This window comes from Nasonia vitripennis, chromosome 2 (assembly GCF_009193385.2).
Source record: "Nasonia vitripennis strain AsymCx chromosome 2, Nvit_psr_1.1, whole genome shotgun sequence".
In the NCBI taxonomy this organism is placed as follows: domain Eukaryota; kingdom Metazoa; phylum Arthropoda; class Insecta; order Hymenoptera; family Pteromalidae; genus Nasonia; species Nasonia vitripennis.
In genome coordinates this window covers 573,298-590,272 of record NC_045758.1, presented here as the reverse complement: position 1 = coordinate 590,272, position 16,975 = coordinate 573,298, and the positions used below count along the sequence as shown (strand labels likewise).

The 16,975-nt window shown below is 48.2% G+C and overlaps 1 protein-coding gene across 2 annotated transcripts; it reads left to right on the top strand.

Moving 5' to 3' along the window:
- The first annotated feature begins 8,779 nt into the window (after positions 1–8,779).
- LOC107980701 (low-density lipoprotein receptor-related protein 2-like) lies at positions 8,780–11,011 on the top strand. 2 transcript variants are annotated; one of them, XM_016982336.3, is made up of 2 exons: positions 8,780–8,937; positions 9,015–11,011. In XM_016982336.3, exons 1-2 carry the CDS (start codon positions 8,850–8,852, stop codon positions 10,952–10,954), a joined length of 2,028 nt encoding a protein of 675 aa, XP_016837825.1. In that variant the 5' UTR covers positions 8,780–8,849; the 3' UTR covers positions 10,955–11,011. The 2 variants fall into 2 exon arrangements, with proteins under 2 accessions (XP_016837825.1, XP_016837826.1); XM_016982337.3 differs by having other exon boundaries at positions 8,794–8,937; positions 9,021–11,011.
- Positions 11,012–16,975: the final 5,964 nt, after the last annotated feature.

Here is a 16,975-nt window from a genome sequence, read left to right as displayed (position 1 = left end):
ACGACTAAAAGCGCGTCTGGATTCATGCCGGCAGTCGGAGCCCGCGCGGAGTAAACTGGCGCGGAAAAAGTTTGGCTATTATCGGTTTACGGGCACTTCTCCGGCCGGCGGAAAAGTAAATCGTACCCATAGCGCCTGCGCCGCGAGTTTGCCGGAAAAAGTGCGCGCGGAAGAAAATAAAATACGAAGCGAGGGAAAGAGAGAGAGAGAGAGAGAGAGAGAGAGAGAGAGAGAGAGAGAGAGTGAGAGAGGGGGGGGGAATACCCTCGCGATACATTCTGCCTCTCTTGCTTTCTGCCCGACGCGACCGATAACTCCTTCGGTGATTTAACTTAGAGGGCTATCGAGTTTTCCCGTGGCCGATGTAAAAGATACGGTCGCGCGATGAATATCCTCTTTCGCGCGTGAGCTTCGCCGGGGGAAAGACATTGTCAAAAGACTTTTGACGAATTTCAATCGACGCTGCTCGCGCTATTTCGGCGTCAAAACTCGCGAGCGACAAAATCTCGTTCAACGCGCGGCTGTGGAGTTCTCCACTGCACGAGCGCTGGTGGCGGCGTATATGACGCTTAATTTACAGCGACGCGGTCTGCCTGCAAGTATACAGCGCGCAGGTAATAGCCTTTGGCGCATAGGTGTGTGTACCCATTCGCCGCCGATGCCGCTGCAGCAGAGAGAGAGAGAGTGAGAGAGAGAGAGAAGCCCGGCGCAATCGGTCGCTTTCTCTCTCTCGCTCTCTACACTATAGCGACCTCTCTATCTTCGTGCGGCTATCTGCCTCTCTCTCGCTCTCGCTTACTCGCTCGCTGTTCATGTAAACAGTTAATCTAAATCCAGAGCAAGCAGCGATGTAATGTTATGCGGCGCGCAAGACTCATTATACTTGTAAACCAGCCCGTTGGCCCGACCACAAACCAAACCCCTCCGCGCGAGCTGGCGTACATGCATGCACACGACGACGCCGAGTATACGACGACCGGTGGACACCAACACTCGTATTTTCTCACCGATAGGCGCACGCACACTCGGACCCGCGTATATGTACCTGCGCGCGCGCGAGCGAGAGAGAGAGAGCGAGTGAGAGAGACGCCTTATACACCCCTCGCGCATAGGTAAATACGCGACGATGCACCGGTTGCCACTGCAGCTCGACGGGAGAAGGCTTTATATTCCTCCCACTGCTGCTGCTGCTGCTGCTGCTGCGACACAAAGCCATATCTGCTACACCGTGTTCTCACCCTTTTTAGTCCGGCGGTTGTTTTTTTCACTCGCCTGAAAATTTTCGAGCAGATCTTCAGTTGCAGCGAGCGTGGCAATTTGTCTAATTACCGATCGTTCCTCATCCTTATCTCCGCCAGCGAGCGCAATTTGTCAGCTCGGCCTTAAAGCCCCCGCGCGCCGTTCTAAACCTCTATTTATCGTCTCGCGCGCTAAAACACTTGTTAAAATAAACGAAGCCTCTAAATTCCCGAGGCGGCCGCAAAAGCGTGTACAATAATTCAAAAGCCAGCCAAGGCGAAAAGAAGGAGAAGTAGTTGTAGAGCTTGTACAGAGCGAAGAAGCAGCGCAGCAGCAGCGCGGCATGCATTATACGCGCACTCGTGCGCAGGGCTGGTTCGATTTTTTCCGCCCGCGGCCGAGAACAATGCCTGCGAGATTTAACGCGGATAAATAGATTTTTACACGAGTAGCGGCAGCGGCGCAGAATAAACACGTATACACACGCGCGCGCAGCCCGATAAGAACGACAGCCGTGCGGAATTATGTTATTTACACGGGATTAGCAAAGCTAATTGCTCTCTCGCTCTCGCCGCGCTGGAATATCATGCTCTGCCGGAAAACGCTGCATGCAACGCGCTTATGCTATGTGCAATGAGCGACTCCGCAAGCCGGCGGGAGGAACTGGCGTAATTTATCGTTACCTTACGAAATTAAGGGTTCTACGCTTTCTTGAGAAAGGTGAGCCTTTATGCCTTTTGTGTCTGCCTGCGCGCCTTTTTTACGCTGCGTTTTACGGGCTTTTATAACGGCGCGCGAGCGCGAGCGGGAGGCAAATTTAATTAGAGAAATTAAAATGTTTCGAATGGTTCTTTTTAGGAGCGCCGCCGCCGAGAAATTTTCCGTCTTTACTCCGACGGAGATAGTATGAAAGCTGTATTTCAGCCGAGAGGTACTTTCCGGGGGATTCGTTGCTATGACTGTTTTACGCGGCGGGCGTATTTCATTTGCTCCCGCGCAATCCTCGGCGCCCTGCGTTTACTTGGGATTCGAGCGAGTTCCATCTGCCGCGAGACGATTTTCAAAATTTCATCGTCCATAAGTCGTGGCGAGGCTAAATATTCATGGGGGGGGGGGGGGCGGCGCATCTAAATAATTTTGAAATCAGGCATCCGCTTAACCCTATCGATTATTCGGATCTACGCGCGTCCGCATATCGCGGAGCCAAAAAGTACGCATTAGTTAGCCGCTGAATATTCAGAGCTCTCGCTTATAAACGAAACAAAAATAATGACAACAATACGAATGCGTAATGTAGTTGCATAACGCCAGATAAGGAGAAAAGAAATATAAATAAAAGCGCCGCCGAGGCCAGAGTTCGAGGTCGCATTCGTCTTTCTTAATATCGGCTCGTCGTGGGGGCTGATCTAATTTATTCGTGGAAACTCAACTACGACGCGACTATGATACTCTCAGCTCCTGCATCTATATTTATAAGATCGATATCTGCTCTCGCCCGGATTCGTCTAGGAATTAATATATATAGTGTACACGCGGTGTGCGGCTCGCGCGGACTCGAGCGAGATTCTCAAGGTCGCGCGCTCCGTACGTCACTTTTTGTCGCTTCGGGGAGCAAAAGTCGAGTTTGCAGCGCGCGATTCTCGCGAGAGTGCCGTGTATGCTAATGCGGCCGAGTCAAGGTGAGCAGTTTCGCCGTGTAGTCCTTCGAATTGATTTCTGTACGAATAGAAAAGAATGCCTATTGTGTTATTTAGTAGCTTTTTTCGATATGTTTGCGTCTCTCGCATTGTAATGCCCGCGACAGAGGATGTATGCTTCGACGAGTCTTCCATTACGTGTGTACTGTACGTACGACGAACGCTCGAGTTTCGCGCGGCTCTTGCGTCTTACTCGCTCGACCGAACGATTTTATTTCATGCGGGTGCGAGTAGTCTAATTATAGAACGCACTCGAGGAGCACTTAATTTTCGAAAAATCCACCCGGCACTCGATCTGCATAATAAGTTGCAAACTGCTTGTTTTGTCGTCATCGTCGCCCGGGCTCTTTTTGATCGGCATGTACATATCGGACGAGCTTTTATCGCATTAAAATGCATAAAAGTTAATCACCCCGATGACAGTGACACTGAAAGAAACTTATGGAGCCCGCGCGCCGCGCCGCATGGGTCGTTGACATAACCGGCATCTCCCTCTCCGCCTCTCGCTCGGTCGCTATAGGTCAGCCAGTCCATTTTATTTACATTCACACATATTATACGGATATTAGCGATTCAGCGCGGCGCATATGGCGTCACTCGCCCGCATCTTCTCGCTCTATCTGGCCGAGGGGTTATATAATATACGCTCACACTTGACGCGCGCGCGCTCGCGCTGCGCACAACGAGCACATGTGCGCCCGGGCACCGATGCACCAAGTGCGTTCACTGTGTGTATACCGGCTTATAAACACTCGAGCTTTGAAGTGCGCTCATAGGGGTTTCGTTTTTTTGCCGAATCTCCCGCTTATGAGTTACACCGCGCGAGCGCGTTATCGTTCTAGCGAAACTGTTCGAGGTTAGGAATGTCCGGGATGCGCTTCTACAGAATCAATCGGTTGTTAATCTAATGGCACGAGAGTTAATCGCGAGGTGGTTCGTCCGTCATTTAGCTGACTCGAGCCGTTTAGAAAAAATCACCATGATACCCGCAGTACTAGAGAAAATTACATAACGTTGCCAGCATACGTAAAACTGGCATTAATTCAAGAGAGTAAACGAGTCCGTTGAATTATTTTTTCCCGATCGCGTGCCCGCTAACGCAATTAGAATCGAGTCGTTAAATCGAAAGCCAACAAACACATCACGAATGGAAGAAGAAGTACATCAGACAGAGGATAAGGTGATGTCACCCTCGCCATTGACCATATGTGACCTCTCAGAAAAGTGATGCTAATAGTAATTGATGGCCGCGGTGGGTTCGCCATAAAACACGTCGTCGGGATGCTCGAGCGCACGACAAGCTACACCATAAACTCGACGGCAGCTGCGTCACCTCTCGCATGTGTTGTGTTCGAAAGAGAAAAAGCTTTTCTTTTTTTCTTTATCGTTATTTATTAGTCGCGGACGTAAATAAATTATGTCACATATAGCACATATCGACTGGAATAGTCCAGCGCGCGTTCGGCAATATAATAATCGATATGCACTCGCTCGACGAAATGTGACTCACCTTCGTGTCGTCAAAACAAGATTTGGCTCGGCTAACAAGATTCCATGGAAATCCAATGAAAGGAAGAAAATTTTTTCGACAAATCTCGTTAAGCACTCGCTCGCTAATATCCGTGATGATAAAAGGTCACGAGAGCTGCAGGGACGTCCCGCACGCGAGCGCACCCCGCGGGGCTAAAGATATGGGAAGACATATTCGGGGACAATTACCGGATGATCACGTGCCGGCGTGATAAATCTGTCGGGTTCTCTCGCGGAAGTCTCTCGGCTCCGGAAGTGTCGAGTCGACGCGCTGTCATAACAGGCCGGCCACGTGCCTCATTCTCCGTCGCTCATCCCCCTGGCAGTGGAATAGCCTCCGTACTATAGGACGCCTGCACGCCCCTCTCGCATTCATAACTGCTCTGCTTCCGCGCGATGCTGTTGCTGCTGGTCTTTTCTCCATCACCCCGACGCGTTTATTGTGCGAGCTTGTATTCGTATGTGGCATAGGGTTGCAGCCGACGTACGCGACGGGCGCTGACGGCGCGTGCGGCAAACAAGCTAATAACTTTGGCAAAACAGTTATGGATGATACTCGAGATATTTTTCAAATATCAAAGTGGTTAGGACAGGGTGCCTCGATCGCGAGAAAAGTTATAAACATTTTCAGGGGTCACGATTAAAAATATCTCGAGATATTTCGATTGTTTTCTCGAAAAATATGCTAGGTGCTTATTTCTTTCTTCGTTGACAGCTTTGTAAACTCGATGAAGCCGGAGTTGCCATAGAATGTGACTCAGCTCGAAACTATTACACTCTGAAAGCGTTCCTTTGTCGAAAACAAAAGCCATTACTCGCGCTCGTTTCTGATTTTGAAGTTTCGTCCAGCGCTTGCTCGCGTATACACAAAGCTCTGCGCAGACTTTCCCAAGCGGCCGTCGTGACTATAGGAATACGGCGACGTCCACCAGTAGGTAGGTACGTTGCCGTACGAGGCAGGAAGTGCGATGTCCAGAAATGAAGCGATCATTCGCAGGCTACGTGGAGCCGGGCCGCTCCGTAAATTCGCGTCTCCGGTCCGACGACGCGTGCCCGGCTCGTAGACGTCAGTATTTCACTGCGTGTATACGTGTGTATACACTCCCGGACCCCCTATGCCTCCTTATTGTCCATACGCCCCGCTATCTCTTTCTCGCTGCAGCCGGGGGTCTCGTTCGCAGTTTCGCCCGCAGGAAACATTAATGTCACTGGCAAACGAAGCGCAGAAACGACTGGCGCGCCGATCGATCGCAGTTCGACCCTGTGGCTCGCACGATAAATCATTGACGGTGCGGTGTATGCAGGCTCGGCTCGTCTCTCGAAATTAAGACAATTTCATCAGCCGCCTCCGCTTTTGTCGATGCCTGCGGCGCAGTTTCCGAAATGAAAAATGGGGGAATTTAAAGGAACTGACAGTCTCAGATGCGAGAACGTTCCTGTGCCTGATTCGTTCCCAATCGATGCCAAATTTTACTACCGAGCAAACATTCGGAGCTGCGCTGCGAAGCTCGATAAAAGTTGAAGTTTCAATCCTGCGACTATTTCTCACTCCGATTTGACAAACACAATGGAATGCATTATTCCCATGTTGTGCATTTTTAATGGTCTCCAGATCTGAGATAGAAGCATTCCCCTCTCACATTTATGTTCGTTTATTTTTATTTTCGGAAACAAATGATTTTGAGCGCAGCTGACGCCAACGCATCGATTATTGTCACCGAACTTTCACAATCAAGAAATTATCCAAAGCCGAATATAATAGCCCTTCACAGTGTAATTCCATTGAAAGCACCCCAGCTCTATCTCTGCCCGTCGCCCGATAAAATAGCCGCAGAACGCGGCTGCGATTCGAGAGAGTGACATCTGTGTCAATAAGGCGAATCCTCTGGGGGCCCAGAAGCTCTCGCACTCAAACGCTATCATCCTCTCGTCCAATCATCGATTTTATTTGGTTAATAAAACGATTATCCTCCCGGCTGGCGCGTACAATTTCGCCGGGCGCCGCTCGACCAAAAATGTAATTTACATCCCTTTATGTCGCGCGAAATTGAAATATACGCGCGCGAATTAATCCGCTGCTGCGAGGGATTATATTATGGACGCTCGCCGCGCTTTTTCGCGCCTCCGTCCCCTCTCGATGAACCTTTGAAGTGATCGTCGAGTTTTCCATGTCCTGTTCCACTTCCACCTCCTTGTCCTTCATCCTCTCACAGTTCCGGCGACGCGGCGGTGGCGGCGCTTCTTTCAGTCTTAATGATTCGCCTTTCATTCGATTTGAAAAATATCACGGCTTCCCATTTCACGGAAGATCGGATTCAATTATTACTATAAAGGCGCAGGAGAGAGAGAGAGAGAGAGAGAAAGGGAATGGACTCGAGGACGATCTTCGAGTGGGAGAGTCGAGCGAAAGAAAGCAGACTGCGACAATGAATTTTAATTTATCCTCCGATTTCGCGCCGAAGAGATTAATGCCGATCGTCCGATTCATTATTCTTGTGCGTGTATGTCGGGAAATCGGTTTAAAAATCTAAACGTTTATAATGCCCATTTGAAATAGCTGAAAAATTCCAGATGATTGGGGATAAATTATAGAGCAAAGTGATGGGTAATCAACACTTATCAAACAAAGTGGATTGCTCAACAATTTTAAAAAGTTTTCATGTTAATTCCAGTACAATTATAAGCTGTCGGAGAGAGTGTCAAATTTCAATTAAAGCTTTGATTATAAACGAAGGTTGGCTCAAAATTCAATCATGCATTAAAATCAAATCCGTTATACTCGGTGGTCTAGCTCAGTATTTCACGCTCCTGTGGTCAACGCAAATGGACATATACAATCTCTGCTGTCGAAATAAATGATAGCAAAAAATAATGGAACGTCGAACTGGTTAGTCTCTACTTATTTTAAAAATGTTTCGACTCAAAAATATATTTGAACCTCTGACTAATCTCTTCAGACGAACGTTTACATTATCATTCTTCGCTAAAAATAAAAGAAAACGAGAGAGCGAACTCGAAAAAAAACAGCACGTTGGACCAAGTCCGCACGGGAAAGCTTGTTTAAATTTCCCCGACTGCCCCCTCGGGCTCGGCAAACAATCGATCGCCCGCCTTCCGGCTATATATCGGTTCTCGTCATCTTCATCATCGCCCCAGCGAATTAATTAAACACTTCCCACTCTCGAAATTCCCTCCGCGCAGTGCCTCGCCGCCCCCCCCCCCTTCCACCCTCTCGCGCGCGGAATTGCGATGGTCTAGGATACAGCGGGAGATCGTAAACCTGCAGAGAAGCCGCGCGATATATACATACATACAATGGCCCCACACGTACACGTACACACGGGAGGGCGGATGATGGCTGCGGCGTGAGGGTCGGAGAAAGCGGATAATTCGCGACGACGAAATTGTGAGGAGTGGGGGTAGGGAAGCTGCAGCGGCGACGAAATCCGGAGTGCTAGAGAGAGAGGCAGAGACGGGAAATTGCTCAAAAAGGATAAGGCAGCGCGGGAGAGCTGCACGGGAAAAACAGAGACGGAGAGAAACGGTTGCAAGGAGAGGGAGAAGCGCACAAGCGAGATTGCCTTTAATCCACCGAGATTTAATACGAGCGACAAATTTTCAGGCGAATTAATGGAATACAGCAGCAGCACTGGCGGCGGCAGTGGGATTGGCACTGCGCAGATTATTGTATGCCGGTTTAACGGCTGGGATCTCGCCCGCCCGGCATTATATCCGCCTGTCTTGAGCTCTCTCCCTGCCTCTTATCCTTCGACTATATCTTCCGGAGCCAGCGAGCGAACGGCTATATAGACGGCGATTTTGACGATGCCATTGAATTTCAATACAGCGCTCTCGCATTTAGTCATCCGAATTTCAAACGATCTTCACAACTCCCGCGAGCGAGTGACGGCAGTCTGCCGGCGGTGCGGCGAGCTTTCTCGCTCGGTGTCTCGCTGTGCAAAGTTTTAATTTGTTTCGAGGCGATTGGAGAAGCCGAATGATTGAATATGGATGGCAGGGGTGGGGGAGAAATTACGCTTGAATCGCTAATTGTGGAAATCAGTCATGTTTTATTTGCCAAACTACACTCGACTGCTCAGAGAAATTATCTTGTTGCTGGCCTCTTTTATCAGTTCTATGATTAATAGGTTAATAAAGAGATGCCTCGTGACGCTGAGTGCGTATTCCAGATAAAATAATAAACGACTGAAGTAAACGAGGGACTCGATAAGCTGCATCAGTAAAAAATTTGTTATCGAAATTTTTTAGAATTAGTCAATAAGTCGAATGAGTCAGCCTTAGCTTTCAGTGTGTTGTCGGTTTAGTGTCTCAATAGAAAGTCTCCCGAGCGTATGTTATTATTCTCGAGAGTTACTTATCATTATGTTTTTCATAATGACAACGACTTTTCTTTCGCTTATTAAAGTTTTCTCAATCGCTGCTTCCTCTCATCGTATTGTGGAGACTACAGGTGAATCGCGTTTATTATTGTTGTGAGGTGCATGCTGAAATTTTTATTGACTTCATCTCAAAGATTTTGTACGTAAGTTGTAGAAACTCAACGTACAGCAAACACTCTTCAATTTTTGGTTACGAATAAAAGTGAAATCTGGCGTGTCGAGTCGAACGGCGATAAACATCGATACTCTACTAACACAACAGCTATAGGCGACGTGGACTATCACCTTGGAAAAAATATTTTAATTTGGATCGATGCCGAAAAGCATGCCATACATTCGCAGTCCTTGGATATAAATTCAACCACCCCGCATGTGATTTTCAAGCAGTTCAAGGATTGGCAACCAGTAGCTTTGAGTGTGGACTTCATCGGAAACAAAATCTACGTCGCTGATATTTTGGGCGCGAAAGTCGACGTGTTCGAGTTGGATGCCCGATACCACGCTGTTGCAGTTGGAACTGATCTGGTTCGCCCCTCGGACATCAAGTTGGATCCTTACGTGGGTTTATTGTTTATACTAGATGGATTCAGAATCGTTCGGGCGAGTATGGATGGTAGTTCATCTGTATCGGTTATCAGGCAAGGAATTAGAGGTCTGCATGGATTTTCTATTGACCTCATCGATAAGAGAATATACTGGGCTAGAGGTGCAGATTTTCAAGTCATGTTCTCTAACTATTTGGGCGAAGAAGTACAAACATTAGGAAAAAACAGTTCTTCTCAACTCATATGGACTAAATTTACTACTTTTAACGGTAGCGTATTTTGGGCCGGTAATTTCGTCAACTATAAATCGAGGTATCGTATTGAAGAAAAGGAAAAGCATGGCAAATCAATTTATCAAAGTAATCCCGTTCCCTCAATAAAAGTTTTACACGCAGCGATTCAGTTTCCAGTGTCGAATCCATGCGGTACTGACAATGGCGGATGCCAACAAATGTGTGTTTTGACATCATCCTCGAAGAATGAAAAAGATAAAAACAGAGTTAGTTATACGTGTGCGTGTAATATCGGATGGACGCTATCGGAAAATTCAAAGAACTGTACACTCGCAACAGACTTTTTAATGTACGCGCAGTTAAACATTATGAAAAGCCATCTGATCGAAAGATGTACCTCTTCATTTTGTGAACCTCACTTACCTATAATTGGAGATAAATACATATTTCGAGATTTCGAGTACCAATATGCAGATAATTACTTGTACTACATCAAGGTGATGTCTCTAAAATATGATGCTATTTACAAAGTTCAGCCAAATAACAGTGTGCCAGAAGTCTTCTTGTTAGGTAAATACGAAAATTACCAAAGCTTGACAATCGACCGTATAACGTCAAACTTGTATTTTACTGACTCATTGAAAGGAACAATAAACGTAGTCAGCACCAGAAATAGCTCTCAAAAGGCATTGATATTGGAAAACCTAGAACAGCCAGAAGATATCGTGATCCATCAGAATAAAGGTTTTTTATTCTTTTTTCAAACCAACCAAAGCACGAAGATTACATTGTTAAGTAGAACAAACATTGATGGATCCAATTTAACCGTTTTTCACGATGTACCGTTAAAAAAGCATTGCGGCTTTGCAATCGATGTTCACGACGATACTATCTATTGGTACGAGTGGCGTAAAAGGCACTTACAATATTCAAATTTAGATGTGGGCGAAGTGCGAAATCTTGAAACATCGTTAACGAAATACCTCTATGCCATTTCCGTGCATGACAAGTGGATTTACGTTGCAACGACAACCAGCGAAGGAATATGGCGTTTCAATAAAAAAACCGGTGAACAACCCGAGTTGATTTTGGCAGACTTTACAAATAGAATAACGAAGGTCAAAGTTTTCAGCTCAAATGTGCAGAAGATGAATAGCGCGCGTCGGTGCATTATTCATAACGGTGGATGTTTTGAGTTTTGCTTTGGTTTACCTCAGGATACAAATAGATCTTGGACTAAAGTGTGTGCTAATTCTAACGAAGAAATGTGTAAGAATAAAAATAAATGTTTGTCACCGCCATCTTCGTAATTGTGCTGTTGTATTTTTTTAAAATTAAATAAAACACGTGTTTTGGCAGAAAATAAATGTGTCTGATCGTCATTTATCATCTTCTTCAAGAGCTGCCGCGGAACGTTAACGATAAATCCAGGAAAATTGTTGGGGTTTCCAAGAATTTTAATATTAGTTCGTAAAGTCGGAGATTTAAATATCTCCTAAAATATTATTGAATCATTGAACACCGTATCACGAAATTAAATTCAAGAACAACGAATACCTTTGACTATCCGAACGCTCAGCCCTTGAAGTTGAGTCCTGATCCTTGGCGGGGGTGAATTACGCAACATTTCTCTCCCTCATACGCTCGGTTTGACGTCTCGAATTTCTCCGTCTAGGATGAAATTCGACAGCCCTTTTCGGGTCGAAAAGCTGCAGTCGTGCTGGTCGTGCGTTAATAACCGGAAGTGGAGCAGTGACGAGCGGCAGTGTCGTGTGTCGCCTTTGGGTGTAAATAAAATGCCTGCCTTACGGTTCGTCAGCCGACGCCAGTACGCGACCCCAAGACACGAAGCCCAAGACGACGAAGAGGACGAGGGACACGAAAGGGTAACAATTGGCTTTTAACGACTAATCCGACAGCCGCGCACTTAAGTATTTCAGTTTTCAGTGTATACGAGTTACACCCCAGCTCGATATTTTTAGTCGACGCGTGCTTCTTACTTTCTCGGCGCGGTGTGCCTTTCCGTAAGCGAGCTTTTAATTTTATTACAGGCCATTGAGAGAACTATTAGTTTCGAGTTAACGTATTTATGCTTACGGGTTGACGTATATGATCCCGTGTTGGATAACGTTTGTTTTCCCCGGGGAAATATTCTTGGATATTTTTACGCCACGATAAAATTCATTCTATTTATACGTTGCAGTCAATTTCACCACAATAAGATTACTCAGTGCACTGCTGTGCGTAAAAACAGTTGAAGCCAATCGCGGCTTCATTGATGTTCCATTAGAACAGAGATAGTCGATTTTCACCTGACAAATCGATGTTTACGAAAATCTGCGCGTATCTCAGAGGCGGATAAATTCAACTGGGCCGTGTTCCAGATGAAAGAAACTCCTCGCTCCATTACTATATTAATGGCTGTTTTCTTTAACAAGTGATAAACAGCAGAGCATATCTCATCGAAACGTGTCCCGTGGCCCCGAAAAAAAAGACTCGATTTTCCCACTCACGGGTGTGCTCACCGCACGTACGCATACCCGCATAAAGTAAACAGCGAACAATAGCAAAGGAAAATATTATTCGAAACTTCTTTGGATTCGTGGATATTTTTAAGCTCTCTGCGCAGTAAATTCGAGCATATCGCGTGGGTGGCTCCAGCCCAGCCTTCAAGCTAATCCGAACTGACAGCTCCCGTCGTCATATTAATTACGGAATGAAGCGCGCGTGCAGTTGCCTCAAACGTCCGAAAACGCTCGTGCGTCCCGAGAGTGCCGGATATTAATAGCCGCCGGGTGTGTATACGCGTTCTTTCGCTTTTCACAGTTTTACAAGCGTGTATTTTAATTCCGAGACATAAGTACGACAGCGGAATGGCCCTGTTTCTGCGGGCTGGTCTACGCGGTGGTATACATGCGTACATAGCAGAATCATCGGAGAAAAATTTTCAGGGCGGTTCGATCGGCCGGTTTATTTTTTCGGCGGCTTCTCATATGGCGGGCTTTATCTGCCGTTCGAGATTAAACAGTCGCGCGAGGGGGAGAGAGGAGTTAATAATTACGGGAAAAAGAAGCCGGGGATAGTAAATTAGTCTTATCGGTTTGTTTTATATAGCTCAGTTAACAGCTAGACATTCCGCTTTTTATTTGGCTTTCGAATACTAGCCAGACAGCCGTTCGCGGTACATTTTTCAGCGGCTCGTCCATAATTCCGCTGATTTTCGAGAGCGAAAAATTCACTCGTTAATTTTCTCGATGATACTCGCGGCTGCGCGAAATTAACACGGAATCCGTAAACAGGCGCGCACACTTTGTTTTGATCAGCCAGCGCGAGGATATCAAGCTTGCGATTGGAATTTTAATTAAACAAAGACTGCGGCTATCTGCGCAGCGCGCGCGAGTGGGCGGCCGGCCTGCCGGCTGGATTAATACCGTTACTATGTAGATTCCTCACAATACTGCGCAGACAACAGAGAGAGAGAGAGAGAGAGAGAGAGAGAGAGAGAGAGAGAGAGGGGGGGGGGGAGAGCGCGGAGCGCATCAGCGATCCTCGCGCCTCGCATCGATCGAAATCGACGGTACACATACACGTCGCATTCTCGCTGCCGGCGAATTCGTATTCAAGTCGGACGCTCCTCGCAGCCATATCCTAGATTTACCCGAAAAAACGAGCAGCGAGACAGAAAGAATCGCTGCTGTCGCCGCATTCGGAATTCAGTCCAGTGCGGGCTGCGATCTGAATTTATTAGTTTTAATAAAACGAAACGAGTCGCCCGAATAAATATTCATAGGCATGCTGGGGCTTCGCTGTGTCGCCCCGCGAGAGAGAGAGAGAGAGAGAGAGAGAGAGAGAGAGAGAGGGTAGGAGGAGGACGGGCCGAAGAATTTCGCGAAGGGAACATCGCTAGCGCGCGGCCCATTAGCAAGATTGGTCGTAGCTTTGTGAAACCTAACTCGAATAATGTCCCACGCTCGAAAATTCCTCTATAGCCGGGACTATATGCGAGCGAGCAATGCCTCATGCGCGGCAAGAGAGAGGAAAGCTTTCCGAGTTCCGTACGCGCGCAACGGCTCTACGGCAGGAATAATTTTTACGCCTCGTTGGTGGCGCTGCTCCGCGGAGTTGGGCTAATAGCGGATATGCATTAGTACGCGTGTACTCCGGACAAATGCTGATTTATGTGCGTTCACGAGTCGAAATGCTGAAAGTACCAAATTTATCGGATCCGACTTCCTCCCGGTTCATCATCGCGGGCAGCAGTCGAAAAATTACAAATTGAATCCTGGAACGAGTAATTATCCGCGGGCCCGCACCCTCGAGCCTTCAGGTCCATTCTTTCCCGGTGAGAAATAGCTTTTAATGATCGCGGCGGGGATGCATAGAAGGTTCCGCACCGGCGAATCGCGCTGTAGCAACCGAAGGGGTTGGCCTCTCGATAATGTAATCAGTTTCCAACCCCAAACTCCAGGAGGAGGCTGCTGCTCGATGGCAGTTCCGTTTATGCCGCCCCCCGCGCACGACAGATACACGCGAAATTATACCGAGACGCGCCACGTATGTTGCGACGTGTGGGTTGGGGGATCCGCTGCTCTCGCCAACATAATCTCGTCTGCCTGCGTCCTCCGACTTTTTTCATTAGAGTTGACTCTGCAGTCGAGATTACTTTTTCACGCTCCGCTATTGGATTTTCGTTTCTCGAGTGCGCGGAGTAATCCTGGAGTGCCGCGGCGAGCAACTGCGTTTCCTTTTAAAAAAATTTATTCGAAAGTTGTACAGTTTGTAGTCGTTTCGAAATCAAGGTTTATTTTAATAGCTATTAAGCTTTACGGCGTATCGCGTTATGTTATATTGGAATAATATTATACGTCTCACTCCCGGAGGCTTATTCGCATATCAAGGGTACGCACGCGCAGAGTTTATAATATCATACAATTTTACGAACGCGCGAGAGCAAAGGATTCCGCGTTTTTATTGGCTATACGCAGCTTTCTCGAGTTTCAGCTTATGCTGTTTCTTATTAATAAGGCCCTCGAGGATTTTATTGCGGCCGCTATAAAAGGGTCGAAAAACCGGTTCGCGCAGGCGCGAGCGCGCGGAATCGAGGAAAGTCATTAAATTATTAAAAATTATATTAAAAGGATAAGTGCGCGCGAGAAACCGCAGCTGCATCGGAATTGCGCGATGAGAAATTTCTTTTCCCATTTCGTTTCGAGCGGCGAATGCTAATTATACCATCGGGCGTAAGGTGCGAACCGAGCCGTTTCCTCGCGATCATACTTGATTTGCCATCGGAGATCGATAAATAATACGTGCGGAGTATCAAAAACGAATCGGCCGCGAATAAGCGACGCGTTGAAATTACGGATCACCCTTTTACAACTGCTGGCGCAGCGCAGCACCTGAAATTTATAAGCCAGTGGAGGATCCTCGCGGCTAGGTCATAACGAAGCCATAATCATATACTCCCCGGCGACAATAATTGTTTTACGAGGCACTCAAGTCGCTCCGGAGAGAATATCGCGGGGCAATTGATATCCCGCCGGCTCCTCGCGCCATAAACTCGAATTAGCACTGTAAATATGAAATAGACACGCTGGATGGAATTAACAGCGCGAGTGCCGCGTGCGTGTGTGCACACGAGAGGGGGAGGGCCGCTGGCGCGACTTATCTTCATTTGCATTGTGGCCACGTCGGAGCGGGAAATTATGCGCGCTCGGTAGGTGCTGCGATTCCGATAAAGGTCTGAGCTCCGCAGTCCTCCTCGTCGTCGTATTAAAGTCGTAGGAGATATTGAAATTTTGGAGCATATACTCGGTATCGTGTTAGTTTATAAAGTCCGAGTTATCCGCCCGGGGAGATCGAGCCCGAAGATAAGTTTCGCAGTTTATTCCGCGCGCGGCGATAGACGCAATGTGCTTATGAGCCGTACTTTATCTAAATTAATTTTACACCGCCCGGCTGTCCTCGCATGCGGCGATAAAGCGAATCTAAAATTCATACGGCGACGATAATGCTTTCGCCGCTCGGCCTTTGTTGCACGAGCTGCGCAGTCGTCCACTCGATATTCCGCGCTACACGAGGCGAACAGGCCGTGCTTCTGGCGGAAAAAAAAGAAGGAAAAGCCCGTGCGCGAAAAAGCGAGCAGCAGGTAGAACAGGGCTCGCGCCAAAGGCGTTAATCGACGCCCGGCCGGCCGTTTATTTTTCAGCCCCGCAGCAGTAGCGCGCGATCATTGAAACGCGGCGCGCGATCGTAATTATTATTCCGACCCTACATCGCGCAGCTGCAGGAGCGTATGCGGAGAGGCAGCGAGAGAGGTGCGAGAGAGGTGCGAGAGGAGAGACGAGCTCCGCCGCGTAGGAGAGATGCACGGACGAGCAGAGGCAACGTAACGTAGCGAAACGAGGCGAAACGAAACGAAACGGAACGAAACGAGCAGTAGTACTCCTGGCCGCCGTGCACTGTGCAGTGTAACTCTCTCGCGCTCGCGCGCGCGCCTGCTCCCTCTTTTGCGCGATGGCCCGGCAATCAATAACTTGGGAAGCGCGCGCTCGCGAGAGCGAGAAAACAAATTCAGCAACTTGCTTGATTGGAAAAGCGGCGCCGCCGCCGCTGCAACGTTTCAATGCCCCCTCTCCCGTCGCGCACGAAAAACGCGTCCGATTCTCCTCCTATATTTGTCGCTGCGCGCGCGGCATAAAGCTGCGGACCGAGGAGGCGGAGGTGGAGGACTACACGCCGTATGTGCGCCCAGTATCGCTTAGTTGCACTTGCTTTGCACCCTCCGTAATTGTCGCTGCCGGCTTCCTCTTTTTGCTGTTTTTTTTTTCATCCGCGCGCTGCACTCGTACGCCGCCGGCCGCTTTACACGGACGCGAATTATTCCTTTCTGCGATTCGGAGCCGCGCGACACGTGTGTGCACGTTATGTACGTGAATGTGCACAGAGCGAGAGCTGCTTGCCCCTTTTCTCTCTCTCTCTCTCTCTCTCTCTCTCTCTCTCTCTCTCTCTCTCTCTCTCTCTCTCTCGCGCGGGATGCGCGCGTTTTATTTCCAATTCCAAGGGACCAACAATAAACGGCTGCTCCGCCGCGCTGTCCCTCTCGCTTTTTAAACGCCCGCGCTCGCCGATGAGAAAATAAAGCGAGTGGGCCGAGCTTGCATTCGAGGGGGTCTCTCTGTGTTCTCTCGCGTTCTATGCGGCGCGCGTGATGCAAAAAGGGCGCCGCGCCGGGGCGATGAATGCATTGTCGGAATTAATCGGAGGAACTGCACCAGCAACGTAGCGATCGTCGCTTTGCTGCCGCGCGCGCACGAGATGAAGGAGGGGTG